Source organism: Eucyclogobius newberryi, unplaced genomic scaffold, assembly GCF_026437365.1.
Source record: "Eucyclogobius newberryi isolate DKJ021-1_F unplaced genomic scaffold, fEucNew1.0.hap1 SCAF_7, whole genome shotgun sequence".
Taxonomy (NCBI): Eukaryota; Metazoa; Chordata; class Actinopteri; order Gobiiformes; family Gobiidae; genus Eucyclogobius; species Eucyclogobius newberryi.
In genome coordinates this window covers 30,500,389-30,521,464 of record NW_027316389.1, presented here as the reverse complement: position 1 = coordinate 30,521,464, position 21,076 = coordinate 30,500,389, and the positions used below count along the sequence as shown (strand labels likewise).

The 21,076-nt window shown below is 43.4% G+C and overlaps 1 protein-coding gene across 1 annotated transcript; it reads right to left on the bottom strand.

Annotated features, from left to right (window-relative positions):
* Window positions 1-4,467: 4,467 nt before the first annotated feature.
* Window positions 4,468-19,748, bottom strand: LOC140348662 (cytochrome P450 2F3-like). Its single transcript, XM_072434677.1, has 11 exons — window positions 19,542-19,748; window positions 17,480-17,642; window positions 14,052-14,204; window positions 10,622-10,782; window positions 10,482-10,550; window positions 10,292-10,396; window positions 8,960-9,098; window positions 8,802-8,887; window positions 6,684-6,785; window positions 6,475-6,616; window positions 4,468-4,735 (listed from the first exon to the last, which is right to left on the bottom strand). The coding sequence occupies exons 1-11, from the start codon at window positions 19,701-19,703 to the stop codon at window positions 4,548-4,550; spliced, it is 1,470 nt and encodes a 489-aa protein (XP_072290778.1). The 5' UTR covers window positions 19,704-19,748; the 3' UTR covers window positions 4,468-4,547.
* Between the last annotated feature and the right edge of the window lie 1,328 nt (window positions 19,749-21,076).

Here is a 21,076-nt window from a genome sequence, read left to right as displayed (position 1 = left end):
GACAATCCTAATACAAGTTGGATTGGAATCTTAATTTTAACTCTAACATTTAAACGCTGTGTGCGATAAAATATATATATATATATATATATATATATATATATATATCAGGACCGCGGGTCGTTAAGAGAGCAGACGAAATGGGTGTAAAACAGTCCAAGGACGTCATGCCAATAGAAACACCCACTATGAGGGCAATGTCAAAAAAATATGGGAATGAATGTTTGGAATGCCTGGATGTATGGTCTAAAAAATATGGTTTCCCAATTGGTGGTTCATTAAGCGTGAACAAAATCACCCAACTTGGGTTGAAGTTAACGGAAACGAAAGAGACTGTGTTGAAAATGAAGAAAAAGAAAGTGTCTTTGAATTTTGTGAGAGAAATGGAAAAGCATAACAAAATATTTAAAATATGGGAAACTGAAGCTAAAACGCGGGAACGAAAGAAATTGTGTAAACTTACTGCCCCCTACACAAATTAATATAAAAATCCGCCGTCTTACCTACATAACATGCCACACTCTCCGGACGGAACAGACACAACACAACACACACATGCATGCACCTCTGCACTCCCACACACAACACAACACACACATGCATGCACATCTGCACTCCCACACACAACACAACACACACATGCATGCACATCTGCACTCCCACACACAATACACACATGCACACGCTTCTTCACTCCCACACACAACACAACACAACACGTACACACACAAGAACAAATAACTGCTCTCAAACTTCCTTTGCACACAGAGTCAACATGTCTGTCGGCGGCGCGGATCGACCCGGACCTTGACTCTTGTCTGGTCAATCGGGCCGAACAAGCTCTGGGAGGAGGGGGCGCGCAGGCCGCGGTGGACAACGACTCCACAGGAGGGGACGCGGCGACCATGGCGAAAACGGGACACGAACGAGATGAACAGAAACTGGACTCTAAGAAATACAATCTCCGGAATCAAAACGGACCCACCACAGACGCCTTTCCTATGGTAGAAGTGGCCGGACCGAACGGACAGTTGTACGTTTACAGGCCCTGGAGCCACGACGAAGTCATGGACGTGGCTAAATCTTTACCTGACCCTGCGGCAAACGGACACACTTTTGTTGCTAATCTAATAGATTTTTGCGCCGAGTTTCGGCCGTCCGGTTTAGAACTACGGAAACTTCTGACTCTGAAGATGAAAACAAGTGATTTTGCTACAATCAAAGACAGTGTTCCAGCGAACAATTTACGTCCCGAAAAACTCACGTATAACGAAAACACGGTTTATATTGCAGCTTTGACCAGACTAAACGACGCAATCATCCATGCGTTTCCACGGAAATATGACAGAACAGCCGTACAACTGTGCAAACAGAAGCCTGACGAGACCACAGATGATTTTATACATCGTTTCTCCATTCTGTTCAAAGAGCAGAGCGGCATACAAGAGGCACCGGACACGCCATATGAGACTTTCCTATGTGATGCCATACTCAAAGGACTGAACCAGGACATTGCAAAGAACATTGACCAAACATACGTGGGCGGAATGGATGACCTAGAGCTCAAAACATTGTGCAGGCATGCACGCCATGCACAGGAACTTATCAGAAAGGCAAAGTTGGAAAAGGAGGAGGCAAGAGAGAGAGAGCTCCACCAGGCCACTCTCATGCTCTATGCCAATACGGGTACCACTCCGACTCACAGACCGCAGTGGCAGAGGCAACAAAACCACAGACCAAGATATGACATGTCAATAGTTGTGTGTTATAACTCCAGACAGCCTGGACATATCGCTAGGAACTGCCGACAGCTGGACAGACATCTGAGGAATCTTCACCCCCCCAGACAGCAATACCCCTTCCAACCACAGAGGCAGTATTCCGTTTTGCCACAGCAGCATCTCACCCTGCCATCACCACTGCAATACCCCAGGCAACCACAGGAGGAGTATTTCACGCTGCCAACGCCGCCCGCCGCCCCACAACCTCCCCAGATGCAGCAGCACGGTGCAGAGCACGGCCCGGATTGGCTGAGCCTAGAAGATGGATCCCACCGCGCCGCAGACATGACAGCTCAGACAACACAAGAACAACACACCCAATGGGACAGTATCACACACACACTGCTCACGCAAACAATCACTGATCTTGAAGCTGGTGCGAAAGCGCAAGATGGTACTTATGCTGAATTTAGTCAAACTAAAACTACATTTCCTGAGTATCCTTTAGTCATTGATGGTGAACTAATCACCTTTTTAGTCGATTCTGGTGCAACACACTCGGTGGTGAGGACATCCTCGCTGGCACGAAAGCCCAAGCTAAATGGGTGTTTTACTCTTTCATTAGGAGCATCCGGTAATGCAACCAAAGAGTATTACACATCTCCCCTGCTTTGTTCTGATATCCATGGGTCATCATTCAAACACACCTTCCTATATTCTCCCTTGTGTCCAGTGAATCTCCTCGGCCGTGACTTAATGGGCGCGCTGGGCATTTGTTTGATTTCAACCTCAGATGGTCTAAAAGTCACAACCACACGACAATTGGCAAATGTTTCAAACTTGTTAGCCATACAAACAAAATCTACAGCTGATCATCACTGGAAATTGACCCCAAAAATCCCAATTGAACTCATGTCTTTAGCACAGGAAAAGGTGAACACAGACAAGGCTGAATTTAAAAAGGAAGGGGATTTACATTGTACTCTTTGGTTACCAACAGATCCAGGAGCTCAAAGGTGTGAAAGCTGCATGGACACAGACGGGCCTGCTGACTGCTTCTCGTCTCATGCGGGGGCAGGGGCAATTCCTGAACTTAATCTTTGGGCCAAAAGCACAACCGATGTAGGCCAAATTCAAACATGTCAACCCGTGATGACCCTCCCAAAATCGAACACACGCCCCTGCAGACCACAAGAGGCGGGAGTAATTGTCCCCTGCAAATCGGGTGGAGTTAGAAGCCCCAGAACAGTAAAACGATGTACACAATCTAACCCCGTCGCACCAATTTCCATTGAACAGGTGTGCACTTCCAGACCGGACCTGAAAGAAGAGCCACTCACTAACGCTGATTTAACCCTTTATGTAAATGGATCTGCATCCAGAGATGCCGACAACAAAGGCCAGTCTGCCACCACTGTCACAGACTCACGTTACGCGTTCGGCGTATGTCACGACTGGGCCGGGATGTGGCGACATTTTTTTTTAAATCAGATGGTAAACCTATCTTCAATTCCACACAGGTTAATGAACTTCTGGAGGGGATCCTGCCGCCCGCTGAAATTGCTGTCTGCAAATGTCAGGCCACCATGTTTGCCAAAAAACAAAAAAACAAAATGTTTTACCCCATGGCCGTGATCATGCATCGAAAGGGGGGAAAAAGGGGGGACATGCACACAGATTACACAGACTGTCGATGCATGTTTACGGCCAAAGAGCTCCGTAGACAGGACAAAACATGACATTTTTGAACCTTCTCTTTTTTTTCCTCCACCATTTCCGTGTGCCATCTTTTATATTTTATGGTTATCATATTTTTATCCTTTTACTTTTTGATTACTGTTGTTATCTCGTACTTACTTTCGATTTTTTTCTTTTTTTTTCTCTCTTTGAATATGAGTACCTTGTTATTGATACGCTGTTATTGATCCCTATTTTCATACTGTAATATTTCTATGTTGTGATCTGGTTTATACATACCTTTTGATTGGTTTACTTCATCTCATTATCCTTTGTTATTAGTACTATAACCATTTGTCCTCCAAGTTCTAAATTTTTATGTTTTGTAAATTGTTTCATTTTATTTTGTTTGTTGGATTTCCTCCATGGACCCTATGCCTGTGTACAACTTTACTTTAAGATAGACTTTGAAATTTTTCAATTTTTACTCTTTCAAACAGCAGCTTGTTTATGGTTTATTGACGTAGTGATATTTTATTTTTCCTTCTGATTGTGATTAATTAGGAAAGCGAGTTTCCTAAATTATCACGGGAGAGGTCTGTTGTGGAAAAATATAATCTGGCCCTTTGCTTTTCAAATTCTATCTTAATTTGATTTAGTTCTAACACAGTCAACAGCCTGACACAACTCCTCTTGGCCTGGAAATCTACATGTCCGGACCTCCTGGAGTGATTAGGAAGTCCCACGTTATGTTTCACACTAGGCAAGACATGTGAATTGAATTAATGCAAATGTTATGTACTGTGTCCTTCCTGAAACCACTGTTTCTTTGATGTCCCATTTGCTCCTTGATTCCTTTGTACCTGAGAGACCAGTGACCTGGAACTTCTGTGTGTGTGGTCATGTGACTACGGGTATAAATATGTAGGACATGGGACAAGAGGGAGATTCTGATCATGTAATGTACCAGAGAGAGAGAGAAACGCCTGATTAAATCACCTTAACATTGAGACAAAGCAACTCGCCTCCTTGCCTTATTTTTGCCATTACAGTACTAAGCCCATTTTTTCCAATATATTGTCATGTATCTTTTCAAGTAAATAGTTTCTTTACTAACTATTGTGAGAGATTAATTTATGGACAGATTCTTCACTGTGGGGCCCTCAGCTCCACCTTCATGTTGTACGGTTTTGGCGTCACAGTGATGCCAAACACCAGCTCATAGTCAGGCTCTCCTGCGTCCTCAGGCCAAATGAACCTGAACTTCCTCAGAAGAGTCACCAAGATGAGGAAGAGCTCCATACGGGCCAAGCCTTCTCCCAGACACACTCGAGGACCTGGACAAAAACATTGAAAACAATCAAATATGTCACTTTTCTGTGTGCTCTGTCAGAGTGGGCAGAAGTATTTCAGTGCTTGAATACTACGTCTTTGTTACATGGAAAAGGAATCGCTTCTACTTTCTGCTTGAATTAGAGTTTTGATAAAACTGGTTCATGCCAAATTGATCTTAGTCTCACTCTGAATGGAGTTCTTCTCGATAAATCAATCTAGGAAGTGTCTGTCCGAAATTGTGTCCGCTGATGTGCTAATGTCAGCGCCGCCATGTTTGTTTTGCAGCATTGGGGTTTGGGCGGAACCCAAAGGTGAAGTGCAATCCAAAATAAATGTGATAACACCGACAATGGCCCTTATTCAAGATTGTTTCTTCGGAAATTTTTATTACTTCGACTTGCTAAGAGATCTCTGCGCCAGATTCTTGAGGCGCTCTTAAGAAGCCCAACTCCATCTTAAAAGAAAGTTGCCCCAAATTCAAAAACATGCATCTTCGAACACCACGTCACTTTATGTGTTTATTTACATAAAAATGAATATGTATTTAATAAGAAACGCACTCTACACTCGAAATATGGGCTCCACCGGACATGTGACACTGAGATGGATCAAGGAGGAAAAAAGTGAACAAGGAATCAAGCGTCTAAAGACTATTGCTGTTTTACAACTACATCTTCCAGAAGAAACGTATTGAGTCGCCATTTTGAATGTGGTTTCTTTGTCTTTGTTTGAGTGGATGTTGGCAAAGACACAGGGGCATGGTCGCTGATTATAACTTGGTGAATACAGTTATAATAAGCGACCATGATTTATGTTATTGTGATAAAATGTGAATATATGATTATATTTCTGCGACAAGTTGGCCACTGTCCAGGGTGTACCCCGCCTAAGGCCCGAAGTCACTGGGATAGGCTCCAGTCACCCGCGACCCCGAAAGGGAACAAGCGGTAGAAAATGGATGGATGGATGGATGATTATATTTCTGTGATGTATTTTATCTGCATAATAGTGATATTTTATCTGCATCATTAGTCTAAGAGAAAAACGGGTGTGTGACAAACTGCATTTGTGAAGGGGTCGTAAAGATGGGCCAAAGAATGTTTACCCGAGGAGGGGGGTGACAGCCCAGAGGAGTTTGGGTAATGTTTACCCAAGGCTTGATCTCTACGGAAAAATACCAAGTGCCTTGATGTGAGGCTGACCAATGAGAAATATGACCCGCCTATTCCAGAATATCTAATAAAACCAATCAGCATGGGAAAAAACAGGGTGAGACGCAGGAGGATCACGCAGGCTGCTTACCACAGCTTGCGTGATCAGTCCCCGCGTTTTCTCCCATGCATGCCATACAAATGTCTGATATTTCTGTGTCGTTTCATATTCTAAGTTGAATTGTGTTCTCTGTGTGTTAAGGAATAGCATCGTTGTATGTCTAATTTCTTGACAGTTATATACTATATTGTCTTTTATGTTATATATATGAGTTGCTGATGCTGACTAGATTTGATGGCGAGAAGAAAAGTGTCCTCTGTAAATGTGGGGTTCCTTTTTTCTTCTCTTTTACTCGCAAGCCACTGTTTGTCTTACGCTACGAACAGACTACGGTATGTTTTTCTCTGATTGGTTAATCTGACGCCCATCCAAATTGTGCAGACAGAATATTGTTCCAAATTTGAATGCCTTTTTCAAAGCATTGTAAAAGCGTGTATAGTCTTGGTTGGTCAGGAAAGGGTCATTATACCAGCAGAGAAGGGCAGGAAGGCGTCTGGTTTGACAAACTCCCCCTTGTGGTTGAGAAAGTTTTCAGGGTTGAATTCATGAGGAAACTTCCACTGTCCCTCCTCACTGAGCGCTGACGACAGGTTGGGGATGATTAAAGTGCCCTAGGACCAAAGCAGAGACATTTTATACAACTAGCACATAAACACAAACTCAATTGATCCTACATACTTTGGGAATGGAGAACCCCATCAGCTCTGTGTCTCTGGTGGTCGCATGAAAAACACTCAAAGGCACAGTGTCGGCCACTCTCTGACTCTCATGCAACACAGCCTGATGGAGCGTCAAAGAAAAGGAATGTGGTTAATTCTCTCTCAGCTTTACAAGAAAGAGCTTGGGATTGTGTCGTTACATATAATACACTGAACAAAAATATAAATGCAGAAAACCTGTCAGTTTCTGGTCTGACCACCAAAAGAACCACTGAATTTGCTGACTGTTTAAGATAAGATACGATAATCCTTTAATATCCACACAAGGGGAAATTTCGTTGTTACAACGCAGTAGAACAGGAGGAAAGATCAGATTATAGGAAGTTAAAAAAAAAAAAAAAACACTCTTAATAGAACTCTTGAGAAATAAAATAAAATAGATAAATAAAAAATAAAAAGATAAAGATAAAAATAACATAATAATAATAATAATAATAATAATAATAATAATAATAATAATAATAATAAAATAATGATAATAGAATAAAATAAAATAAAGTAAAAATAGCTAGCACAAGACTAGGTAATAGGTAATACATGTATTGCACATGTTCAGGGCTAGCAGTGTTTGTTATAAAGTCTGACAGCAGCAGAAGGAAAGACCTGCGAAACCTTTCCTTCACACAGCGAGGGTGGATCAGTCTCTCACTGAAGCTGCTCTCCAGAGCGGAGAGTGTCCTGCAGAGGGTGAGACTCATGGTCCAGCATAGATGTGAGTTTAGCCAGGACCCTTCTGTCCCCCACCTCCTGCACCGAGTCCAGAGCACAGCCCAGGACGGAGCTGGACTTCTTGATGACTTTGTCCAGTCTCTTCCTCTCCCTCTCTGTGATGCTGCTGCTCCAGCAGGCCACACCTACAGGAGCTGATGCCACCACAGAGTCGTAGAAGGTCTTCAGGAGTGGCCCTGTCACTCCAAAAGACCTGAGTCTCCTCAGGAGGTAGAGCCGACTCTGGCTCTTCCTGTACAGTGCGTCTGTGTTGTGAGTCCAGTCCAGTTTGTGGTTCAGATGAACACCCAGGTACTTGTATGAGTCACTCTCTCAATGTCCCGTCCCTGGATGTTCACTGGTGAGGGGGCAGTGGGGTGGCGTCTACGGAAGTCCACCACCATCTCCTTGGTCTTCCCCGTGTTGATGAGGAGGTGGTTCCGCTGACACCAGTCCACAAAGACCTGCTCCAGTCCTCTGTACTCCGCATCATCGTCATTGGTGATGAGTCCGATGATGGCAGAGTCGTCAGAGAACTTCTGCAGGACAGAGCTTCCCGTGTCGTGTCTGAAGTCTGCAGTGTAAAGGGTGAAGAGAAAGGGCGCGAGGACGGTGCCCTGGGGCGCCCCCACACTGCAGGTCCGAGTGTCAGACACACAGTCCCGGGCTCTCACAAACTGGGGTCGGTCTGTGAGGTAGTCCAGGATCCACTCTGCCAGGTCATAGTCCACACCAGCCGTCTCCAGCTTGTCCCTCAGGAGCAGCGGCTGGATGGTGTTGAAGGCGCTGGAAAGATCGAAGAACAGAATCCTCACAGAGCTGCCAGGCTTTTCCAGGTGAGAGAGAGAGCGGTGCAGCAGGGAGATGACGGCGTCCTCCACTCCAATGCCAGGCCGGTATGAAAACTGCAGCGGGTTTTTTGAGCTGCCAAATATTTCAGAGTGGCCTTTTATTTAGTCCAGCCAAATGCACACTTGTGCAATATCCATGCTGTCTGGTCTGCATCTCGATATGCCACACTTTTGAGATGGGATGGATTATTAATATAAATATGAGTATGAATAGCTCAGTAAAATTTTGTGACTAATTTGTACATTTTTGCTTGAGTGTATAATTTTCAGTTCAGTTTCAGTATTATAAATATATACATAAGCCAATGGAGATCTTAAAATGCCAATTAGTAAACATATCATTCATTCTACAGTATAATGGCACTAGGATATGATAAATGTATGTACCAGTATCAGTGTTCCACAATTCTTTGTGTAAATTTTTTTTAAAAAGTAACATTGTTCTTGCTAATGTACTTCTTTTGACGTTTTCCAAGTCTGGTCAGTGTCTGGCAAAATTTAGCAAATGTATGATATACCTGGACATAAGGCATGTTGTGTCTGTCTTCAAAAGAGACAACGCCTTTTCCTTCTAGCGCTTGGTCTATCTCCTTTTGACAGCGCTCTGGGGAAGAAACACGTATAAGACCGTCACCGTAAACACACAAACACATAACTGAACAGAACATGATCTCACCCTGGATGTGAGGCTTGGTCAGGAGGTAAAGGAAGCCTGTGAGCAGTGTGTTGGATGTAGTGTCGGTGCCGGCAACATGTAGATTGAGACAAGACACCAACAGTTCGTCTGAGGAAAATGATGTGCCGTCATTGGCTCTCTATAAACAAAACAAACAAAAAAACCTATGAACATTTTATTTTGTCCCTCAAGACATATATTTACACTTTCTTTGTACTCAAGCCATGTGTGTGTACCCAAGCCATGTATATGTACTCAAGCCATGTGTATGTACTCAAGCCATGTGTGTGTACCCAAGCCATGTATATGTACTCAAGCCATGTGTATGTACTCAAGCCATGTGTGTGTACCCAAGCCATGTATATGTACTCAAGCCATGTGTATGTACTCAAGCCATGTGTGTGTACCCAAGCCATGTATATGTACTCAAGCCATGTATATGTACTCAAGCAATGTGTATGTACTCAAGCCATGTGTATGTACTCAAGCCATGTATATGTACTCAAGCAATGTGTATGTACTAAAGCCATGTGTATGTACTCAAGCCATGTGTATGTACTCAAGCCATGTGTGTGTACCCAAGCCATGTGTATGTACTCAAGCCATGTGTATGTACTAAAGCCATGTGTATGTACCCAAGCCATGTGTATGTACCCAAGCCATGTGTATGTACTCAAGCCATGTGTATGTACCCAAGCCATGTGTATGTACTCAAGCCATGTGTATGTACTAAAGCCATGTGTATGTACCCAAGCCATGTGTATGTACCCAAGCCATGTGTATGTACTCAAGCCATGTGTATGTACCCAAGCCATGTGTATGTACTCAAGCCATGTGTATGTACTAAAGCCATGTGTATGTACCCAAGCCATGTGTGTGTACCCAAGCCATGTGTATGTACCCAAGCCATGTGTATGTACTCAAGCCATGTGTATGTACTAAAGCCATGTGTATGTACCCAAGCCATGTGTATGTACCCAAGCCATGTGTATGTACCCAACTAATTGTCATTAGTACATCTCCTCATGCCACTCTGACGTAAATCCCATAGAACATTTCTGGGACATTATACGTGGTCCTACTGGTTATGCCAGGTTAAAACGCCAACAATCCCAGGTGTCAGTGATGCCCTGTTCCAGATCTGGGAAAGGTGAAACCCCAGAACAAAGTATACATAATCTGAACCTTAACACTATCCCTTGGCCATACAATCATATAATCAGAAACAAACTGTCTTCTAAATTTTGGGCCATAGAAAATGTAATATCTAGCAGGTTACTATTTGAAAGAATCTGAATTGTTTGCATTCAAAATATAGTACAAAGTATCTACCTTGTCCATTTCATCCAAATAGCAGTGGACAAAATTCTGAGGTTGTTCTGGCACTCTGGTCTTCATTTGCTCATTTATTACAGAGACAGTCATACTTTTCAATGTCTGGGACACAAGAACAAGAAAAAAATTCAGTAGGCACAATACAAAAGTGCAATATAAAGCTTATTTAATAATTTGTAAGTATTACCTGCCACATTTTAAATCCTTTGTTGAACGGTAATGGCAAGCGCCGAATGCAGTGAAAACTATCATACAGCTGCAAGAAAACACAATGACTAAAACATGCACTAATGTCTTTGAGTTTAATCAAAATATATGTAAACTCACAAAAGTCCAAGGTCCATTGACAATCTTGTTAACCTCGGTGATACAATGCACATATTTTTTCATAAACTCGTCATCATATTCAAACCGCTTTCCAAACAGAATGAGGCAGATGACGTTTGAGGCCATGTTGTGAAACATGACTTGACCACTCAAAGTTTTGTCTAGAAGACAAAAGATGGATATGAATAGTTTTTAGTTCCTAACAACACTGTAAACCGTGGTTTAATGCATCCTTTTCAAAATTCCCAGAAGGAAAATTAAACATATGTAAATGCCCTGCGTTTGGATAAATCTGGCCTGAAAACCATCTCGGGCTTCAAAACCCCCCTGCCCAGACAGAGGGAGACCTACAGTGGGTGAATGATTTAAATGCTCACTTCTTGAGGTTTGATCGGTCACCCGCCCCTCCCCCTGCACAGCTGCATGCTCCCTCTTCCACAGCCGGACAATGCCCTGCATCCGTTCCTCTTCGCTTCTGCGCCCCGGACCATCAGCTCCCCACTTCGCCTGGACTCACCCATCCCCCCAGCACACAGTCCCCCTGCCAACCACTGACTGTCACAGCAGCACAGGTGAGGAGTGAGCTGAAGAGGATTAAAGTGAGGAAGGCAGCAGGACCTGACGGCATCAGCCCCAGGCTCCTTAAGTCCTGCGCAGATGAACTGTGTGGAGTTATGGAGCATGTCTTCAACATGAGCCTGAAGCTGAGGGTGGTACCACAGGTCTGGAAGACCTCCTGTCTGGTACCTGTGCCTAAGACACCGCGCCCCAAAGACCTCAACAGCTTCAGGCCAGTGGCTCTCACGTCCCACCTGATGAAGATACTGGAGCGGCTGGTCCTGGACCACCTCCGCTCCACCGTGAGCTCAGCCATGGACCCGCTGCAGTTTTCATACCGGCCTGGCATTGGAGTGGAGGACGCCGTCATCTCCCTGCTGCACCGCTCTCTCTCTCACCTGGAAAAGCCTGGCAGCTCTCTGAGGATCCTGTTCTTCGATCTCTTCAGCGCCTTCAACACCATCCAGCCGCTGCTCCTGAGGGACAAGCTGGAGACGGCTGGTGTGGACTATGACCTGGCAGAGTGGATCCTGGACTACCTCACAGAGCGACCCCAGTTTGTGAGAGCCCGGGACTGTGTGTCTGACACTAGGACCTGCAGTGTGGGGGCGCCCCAGGGCACTGTCCTCGCGCCCTTTCTCTTCACCCTTTACACTGCAGACTTCAGACATGACACGGACAGCTGTGTCCTGCAGAAGTTCTCTGACGACTCTGCCATCATCGGACTCATCACGGACGACGATGATGTGGAGTACAGGGGACTGGAGCAGGACTTTGTGGACTGGTGTCAGCGGAACCACCTCCTCATCAATGCGGGGAAGACCAAGGAGATGGTGGTGGACTTCCGCAGACGCCACCCCACTGCCCCCTTACCAGTGAACATCCAGGGACGGGACATTGAGAGAGTGGACTCATACAAGTACCTGGGTGTTCATCTGAACCACAAACTGGACTGGACTCATAACACAGACACACTGTACAGGAAGAGCCAGAGTCGGCTCTACCTCCTGAGGAGACTCAGGTCTTTTGGAGTGACAGGGCCACTCCTGAAGACCTTCTACGACTCTGTGGTGGCATCAGCTCCTGTAGGTGTGGCCTGCTGGAGCAGCAGCATCACAGAGAGGGAGAGGAAGAGACTGGACAAAGTCATCAAGAAGTCCAGCTCTGTCCTGGGCTGTGCTCTGGACTCGGTGCAGGAGGTGGGGGACAGGAGGGTCCTGGCTAAACTCACATCTATGCTGGACCATGAGTCTCACCCCTGCAGGACACTCTGTCCACTCTGGAGAGCAGCTTCAGTGACAGACTGATCCACCCTCGCTGTGTGAAGGAAAGGTTTCACAGGTCTTTCCTTCTGCTGCTGTCACACTTTATAACAAACACTGTAAGCCCTGAACACTCGCAATACTGCCATATTCATGTGCAATTACTGTTGTGATTCATGTGCAATTCCTGTGCAATTAATGTGCAATTACTGTGCAATTACTGTCGTGATCACATGCAATGGTATTTATTTATTTATTTATTTATTTATCTTTATCTTTGTTAAGTTTCCCCTCCATCCCTTGTTGGGAAATGGGATGTTTTGTCTATAGGAGTTTTTGTTTATAAGAGATCTTCAATTGAGAGTGTTTTTCAAACTTCCTATAAGATCTGTTCTTTTCCTCTGTATCTACCTCTGTAGCTACCTGCGTTGCAACAATGAAATATCCCCATGTGTGGACAATATAGGATTATCTTATCTTATCTTAATGTTGATATTGCTGTGTTATTCATCTGTAAGTTCCCCTGTCCTACAGTTAAGCCTCTGCAGTTATAAATGTGCTCTCATACACTTTGTTACTTTTGTCCCCGGACCAGACGATGTCTTCCCCCTCTAACCTGAGACACTGCACACTCTTCACACCTCCCTGGCGTCTTGCCATTACATCCTGCAGCATCTGGACTCCTCAGGAACCTATGCCAGGATCCTGCTTGTGGACTTCAGCTCTTGATGAGCTCCCTCATCAAGAAGGCCCAGCAGAGGATGTACTTCCTGCGGCGGCTGAGGAAAGCCAAGTTGACAGTGCAGATGTGCCATCACCTCCTCCATCCTCACCTCCTCCATCACCTCCTCCATCCTCACCTCCTCCATCACCGTGTGGTATGCAGGGGGTTCAAATATTGATTTCCCTCACTGTATGCCTGACTGACATTTTATTTCTTATTTCCTTTTGATTGTTCTTTATACTGGTCTTACTCTGTTTGCTTTTGTTCTGTTTGTTACTTCTATTTTGTTTGTTTTAAAAATATAAAGATAAAAACATTAAAACAACATTTTGTCTGATATTAAAAAGTATATATTTTTTGGGAGTGTCTGCAGAGCCGTGGCCCGAAAAAGCCATGTTATTTTTGTGCCGGCCACGCACCACGGCTCCTGAAACTGCGCCGCTATATTTGACCGCGTTTTAGACCGCGCCGGGTTAAGGTTAGGGTTAAGGTTAGGGTTAAGGTTAGGGTTAAGGTTAGGGTTAAGGTTAGGGTTAAGGTTAGGGTTAGGGTTAAGGTTAAGGTTAGGGTTAAGGTTAGGGTTAAGGTTAGGGTTAAGGTTAGGGTTAAGGTTAGGGTTAGGGTTAAGGTTAAGGTTAGGGTTAAGGTTAGGGTTAAGGTTAGGGTTAAGGTTAGGGTTAAGGTTAGGGTTAGCCATGAGGCTATAACGGACTATAAGGGAAATGCCGCGGTCCCTGAAACTGTGCGGCCATTTGACCGCGCCGCGGCTCTCCAGCCACAGTCATATTTTTTACAAAAAAAAACACATCTCTCCACTTGACCACTAGATGGAATCACAGTCAAATGAGTCAAAGATTTTCAATTAATATATGAAGTATTAACACACCTGTTTTTTTCTTCAGTTCATTGATAGTGTACTGTAGTTCTTTCAGAATCCTCTGCTCCATCGAGTCTTTACCCATACCAAAGTTTCTCATGGTCATCAAAGAAAAGCGACGATGCTCCTTCCATTTATGACCATAATCAGCCAGAATTAGACCTGCACAAAGTGCACATAATTCAAACATTCATTATTAATGGAACACTCTTATGGAATAAAATGTGAATAAAGCATAGGTCTTATCAATTGTATCGATATATAGAAGTATAACCTCATATAAGCGTTTTTGTATCGATCAGTGCAGTAAACAATGGTCAGAGCGGATTCATCTGTTTAGACATTAAATCAAGCTTCGGCAGAAGCTGTTTAAACCTTGCCAAGACAAGAAGCCGATGTCACTGTCTAAACAAGGACTTGTGAAAACTAACATTGTGTGTGTTTATCTTGGGACCATTAACCACATGTGGAGTGTCTTGTGAACTTTTGACCCTGAACTGCTAAACTCTCAACTAATAAAACTGAGGAGAGATGTTCAGAGATGTTAGCGACGTCCTGTGAAACCTCTCCAACATTTCTCCTCGCGCGAGTAAAATAACCTGTGTCGTTCTTGTTTTTTGGAATGTTTTGAGCTTAACTCTGACACACCCAGAAGACAGGTAGTGCATATGAGATTAGTCTCTACCTTCCCATTGTGTCTTGTTGTAAAAGAAAGGGTAAACTGGGAGTGCCCTGAACACATTCCGTTTCTATTTCTCTTTGAGTAGATTTTTTCAAAGTGGGGCTTAACTCCTAAACTCTGCTCACAACCACATAGCAAATAGAGCGGCAGAACTGGGCAGTGCCTGGAGGACTAAAGGGTGGAGTGAGGGCGGGCTCTGGAGGTATAATGGAGGCCAAATGCGTTGATCGCAATCTACCGGTCAATCTCAGAGTCAGAGAGGGTCGATCCCAGAGACCTGTCTGTTTTTAGTTTATAGCCTGACATTACAAGTGAGAGCTCTACAGCAGCACAAGTGTTATTATTTTGGCCGCTTTTCCACCAGTTTCAGCAAGAACACCGCTGTGGGCTCGACACACAGCGCGAGTGGAAGAGCACGAGTGGAAGAGCACGAGCCAAAGAGCGAAGAGCCGAAGAGCGAAGAGCACGAGCCAAAGAGCGAAGAGCCGAAGAGCGAAGAGCACGAGCCAAAGAGCGACGAGCCGAAGAGCACGAGCCAAAGAGCCGAAGAGCGAAGAGCACGAGCCAAAGAGCGAAGAGCCGAAGAGCGAAGAGCACGAGCCAAAGAGCGAAGAGCCGAAGAGCGAAGAGCACGAGCCAAAGAGCGAAGAGCCGAAGAGCACGAGCCAAAGAGCGAAGAGCCGAAGAGCGAAGAGCACGAGCCAAAGAGCGAAGAGCCGAAGAGCACGAGCCAAAGAGCGAAGAGCCGAAGAGCGAAGAGCGCGAGCCGAAGAGCGAAGAGCGCGAGCCGAAGAGCGAGCGCGAACAGTGTAACGCACGCTGTCAAAAATACTCAGCTGTATTAAATAGTTTAGTTATATTGCACATTTGTATATGATAAACAATATTGGGCTATTAATGAAAGCCTACATTGTGTTTCTATAGCCTAATCATGGTTAAACTAAAATAAAAATAATAATAAACAATCATTTAGATCTATAGGTAGATCTTCGGGCTTTATATATAAAAGTAGCGCGTGAGCCGAAAATGTGTTTGTCTCCACACTTCAAACAGCAACCGTAATCAGGGCAGTGCAATGGGACCCCGCCAGCGAGATAGATTCTCAAGATATCTGAGTTCATTGAGTCCACCGTTGTCTTCAGTTGTGATTTGGCCAGAACCACCAGTGATGCGGAGACTGGACCAATCACAGGGCAACATTGTGGATTGGGAGGAACCAAAGACAAAGTTTAAGTGCTCAAACGAACGAAAACAGAAAATAGGGACTATTTTGTATTTTTTGCACATAGAATAAAGATGTCTGTGCCTTTCTCTCAACTTTATCGAACAGAATGTTGATTTATCTGCTTCTTCCATTGTTGTGACACTTCAACCAATCAGCATGAAGTATTTTTTCCAAGTCCCAATCATTGTCATCAAGAGTGATGTCACTTTATTTACTTTATATTTCAGTGGCCAAGGGAGGAAGCACACACTCAGTTTTTCATTGTTTTTTGCAAATTTCCCTGGTTTGTACTAAAATTGTCAAAAAATAACTGTAGGAACAGTCATCGCTATTGAAACACCATTTACACACTTTAGTAGCAAAACATGCCCAACTTTAGATTAAGGTTAAGAGAGTAGAATTAAAATGTCTCATTATCGGGCAGCATTATTATTATATTTTGTAAAAGAAATTTCCCCACAGCCAACGTTGTCCCTGAAAGCATCTTTTCTAAAGCCGGGTGCACACCTAATGCGAGGCAGGTCCAGTACGTGTTTGCGTTACATTCAGACGGCCTGCAGTCTGTGTTTGACAAAATGTCAGGCAGATTCACGGTTTCACGTGAGATCTAATGATCTGAACACCCCTCCAGACCACTGTGATATCTAGGAACTTATCACCTGGCGTAAGGCAGTCCATTTTTGTGCACTTTTTAGCACCATATTACACACCCACACAATATGATTTTGAATCGAAGATGCAGGCAACAGTCCTGACCACACTTTTCCCATATTTTCCCATCTTCTCCCTTCCTGTTTTTTCCTTCCTTGCTTTTCTCTGTATTTTCTTGAAAATTATGAAAAAATACATTTCATTCTGTGCTTTTCATGAAAGATGATTCTCTTTTGTACATACATATATATGCATCTGTAAACAATGTTACTGTAATTGGGGACATGTGGCAGGGTGGTCTCAGTCATGTGAGTCACATGACTGACTGTATAGGTCATAAGTAAAGTGTTTCACTTCTTCTTCCTGAGCAACCCTGAGCACATGGTGGTTTTCTGGGTCTTGAGTACATTTTGGCAGCAGTACACAATCCTCAATAGATATTATTACACCCCAGCATCAAAGATCTATATAATGCATAGAACGTTTTCACAGAAATGATCTCTGTTTGGAAATGTCAGACTGCCACAGGTACTTTGATACATGTTCTATAAGACTGCCCTTAGAGAATTGTTTGTGCTTTTGGGCAGTATTTGAGTTTTACTTTTAGCTTCAACAATATTCTTTCAGCTCGATGTCAGATCTTTCTTCCCATTGAAATTGGCTTATAAACTGCCAGTTCTTCAATGCCACGGCAATAAACCACCTAAAGGCCTTCGTATTGTGTAAGATAAAAGACAAAAATGAAGAAAATGCCATAACAGGAACTAGATTTTTAATTCATAGTTCACCTTTAATATTCTGAATAAAGAAAATGCTGCAAGTATTGTATTGTGTTAAACAAAAGGTTCTGAGTAAAATGAGTCAAGAAATAAAAATAACCTTTTTTTTCTACAAGTTCATTGATGAACATGTCCTGAGGTCGTCCAGCGAAGTCCACAGCCTTGTTAACCAGAGCCTCCCTCAGAGCCTGGGTCCCACTCACCACCACGGCAGCTCTGGGCCCGAGGAACAGGCTGTAGACGTTCCCATAAGTCCTCCTCAACTGGAAACAAATGTAAAATGACACATTGTAAAAACAGTGGGTCAAAAGGCTGATCTAAAGGTGATCTACAGGTGATCTAAAGGTGATCGACAGGTGATCTACAAGGAATAGGCCAGTAATATATACACAGGAGAAGGACTTGCTATATTGTTACCAGATAATGTGACAGCAGTCAGAACAACAATGTGAGGCACTCTGTCATGTGAAGTGAAAAGTTCTTTATTAGCATGGACTGCTGACAGTGTGGGACTTCTGAAGAGATAGCACTGGCATTTACAGTTGACTGTTGTGCATTAGTGATACAAACAATGCATATCAAATAGCTTCTTTAAGTTTTGTTCTTACAATTTCTATCTTTTAATTGAAATATTTCTAACAACTTCTTTATAAAAACATGTGGGGGTTGAATTAATAAAACAGTAATGTATGGGGCCCCTTCAGCAGAAGCAGAAGGCCCTCTGCCCTGGGGGGCCGACTCTGTGGAAAGGTGTGTCCATTCTCGTACAAAAAATCGCGGAAAAGGCGGGGTTTTCCAGCCGTTTCCGCGGATCCGCGCGGATCCGTGATTAGGGGTCCTTTTTTTTTTTTTACCTTTTTCTGCAAATAGGGGTACTTTTTCAAGCAATCTTGGTGATTTTTTTGTTTGTTGACTGTGACGGTGCGCCCTAACCGCCACGTCATCTCTTCTCCCCGGCGTGCGCGCCCGACTCTCTCACTGCCCAAGGGTTCCGCGCACGGAGCGCGCACAGAGCGGCCGAGCGGAGCGCGCGGGTGCGCTCTTCGTATTTGCGGAGCGCCCAGTTATTTGAATCACGAACCTTCACTTCCCTGAACTGTTTCCCCACTGCCCGGACACTTTGCTGCTGCTGCTGCTGCTGCTGCTCTGGGCCGAGGCTGATCATGTAAATACATTTTGCTTATAAATAGAGTGCTGAGTTTTGTGCTATGAAACGTGTGTACATTAAAAACTGTTATATGTGCTAAATAACTATCTGTACATAAAATGTGAGTTATGTTCATGTGCTTGAACATACAGTAAGCTATCTTGATCTGAACCTGTTTTTTTGACAACTCATTGCAATAAATATCATTGTGTACTTGTATATTATGTTTGAAATAAAGTTATTTCTGAGAATTTTCATGTCATTGAATTGTAAATTTGTATAACAATACAGTACAATAACAGTATATTTTCAGGCTTTGTCAAGGAAAAGGGGTACTTTTTGGTTGTGGTCATTGAAAAGGGGTACTTTTTTTGGCGTGGTCAGTGAAAAGGGGTACTTTTTTGGGTTTGGTCAGTGAAAAGGGGTACTTTTTCAGGGGTAAGGAGGTCAGTGATTAGGGGTGTTTTTTCAAACCTGTGTACGAGCATGGGCACTATACAAAAGCGATAGAGTCGGCCCCCCCTGGGCCCTCTGCAGTCTACCACATTGTAATGGCCCTACCTACAGTACAGAATAAATCAGTAAAAAATAGAGTATTTATCAGTAAACATTAGAGATGGGGCATTAATCAAATTCATTTGATTAAGTTGTGCTTATAATGATTGACAATGTAAAAAAAATTAAAAATAAACCTTAGTCATGAAGTTTACTCTCGACTTTCTCAATAGCAGGGTTATTGTGCTGAGTGCAGAGTCCATTATAGAGTAACACTTCAGCATGGAAGAGACTGTGAAAGAGTTAATAAGCTATTCTGTTGAATTAAATTGAACTGTAAATAATATTGAGACAAATATTGAAACTAACTAAAGTTTACTCAACTAGTTATTGAAAACAAGCTTCATCCATTTGAAAGTAACTGCTAACTTATATTAAAATAGATCAAAGATAAAATTGTAATTGTTCAAAATGTGTAAAAAAAAAAAAAAAAAAAAAACACCAGCCCTGGTAAACATACCGATTCAAAGTACTTCAGAGGGTTGTCGAGGCTTAAGTTGAGTACATTCCCAATAAGTGGCAGAGCAATGGGTCCAGGAGGAAAGTTTTTGGGCCGTCGACATCTGAACTGCATGATAAAGAAACAGAGACATATCCACAGCAACAGCACAGAAGTAAACATGGTGAGAGCAGAGAGCAAACAAGTGAGCCGATTTAGGACAAAACCAGGTTCTTTTAGCCCCACCCCCAGTGATTTGTTACACGTCACCCACATTCCCTTTGGTCTGTCTGTATCTTACCACCATCGAGTGTCGGGTGAATACATTATGCAAAGTGAATGTCCAAAAATATAAACAATACAAATGCATTATTATTAGCAAGCTGGCGTAGTCTCGTGATGCCAAATTGCCAAAATTGCTACTTCCAAACCCATTAACGCACTCGTCAACTCAATGTTGCGACTTGATTAAAAAAGTCCATGAGACATATGCTGTGTTACTTACGGTGTAGCAATGACAGAAACCATGCACCATGCATTAGGCAGGAGGTGTAATACTACAAATACTACTACCTCTCGCAGAGTACAGCGGCACTGAGGACGATCATTGGTGCTTGTGGCTGGATTTATTATTATGTTAAGAAGTCAGGGATGAAAGCTTTATTTGGTGTCACTAAGTTACCTACACTATTATAGCCTTTGCCAGGTTTGGCAGCAAAACAATCACAAGTTCTATGCAGTTAATGAATAACCAGTGTCTGTACTAGTCTGGCCAAGGGTCAGGGGCCAAACTCTAATTATGATGTAGGGGGGGACGGTAAATGTCAATAAACACTCAAGTATAAATACATTTTTAAAAAATAAATAAAAATTTTAATTTGAGATGTAAGTGCAATGTTGTTGCATATATGACTTTGTCCAGCAGGTGTCGCTCCGCTCAATATAAAATCACTCCTCTTCCACTTCTTTCTCTGCTTCTCCTACTTTTTGTTGATGCCCAATCCTCCTTTCCTCAGGTATTTTCTGCGTTTTCTGCTTCCATAATGTATTTCTACAAGCGCTAATGCATGTTTTACTCTAGTGCTGTGGCGAGGCTCGCACCCCACGACACGCCGCACTGTGGGTTGCTCCTGGATTGTGCTTTGGCGCCTGGTAGTTCTAGAAGTTGGGGTCCCAACTGTGTGTAACTGAACTAGCCACGTTCACTGCCCATCGAGAGTGGGCGGCAGACGTTTCTCAGCGGTAGGTGAAAGCTGCATTTCAAGCCAATTCTATCTGCTCTACCTTAAAACTACATCTTTAATATTTAGGTCATGGGGGATGGTGCAAGTGTGCTCCACCACCATACCTTTTCTTGACCTTTCTTGTGTGACAATCAGAATTCAGAATCTCAAAATGTTTATTGTCATTGTCGGTGAACAAAATTCACAGGCTAGACTCTTGCTTTGTTGATTCGGGGCAACATACAACAATGCAACAATAATAAAGCAAAAAATATCAAATAAGGCATGCATTAAAGAAAAACAATTAAATTGCCTAATAAGATCAAATATACT

What these genes read in the sequence shown, in the direction of transcription:
- LOC140348662 (XM_072434677.1), bottom strand. Translation starts at nt 19,703, where the DNA reads ATGTTTACTTCTGTGCTGTTGCTGTGGATATGTCTCTGTTTCTTTATC. An exon ending in TGAACTTGTAGAAAAAAAAG is followed by an intron (nt 14,205 to 17,479) that starts GTTATTTTTATT and finishes CACTTTGTGCAG; the next exon opens with GTCTAATTCTGGCTGATTAT. An exon ending in AAGGATTTAAAATGTGGCAG is followed by an intron (nt 10,397 to 10,481) that starts GTAATACTTACA and finishes CTTGTGTCCCAG; the next exon opens with ACATTGAAAAGTATGACTGT.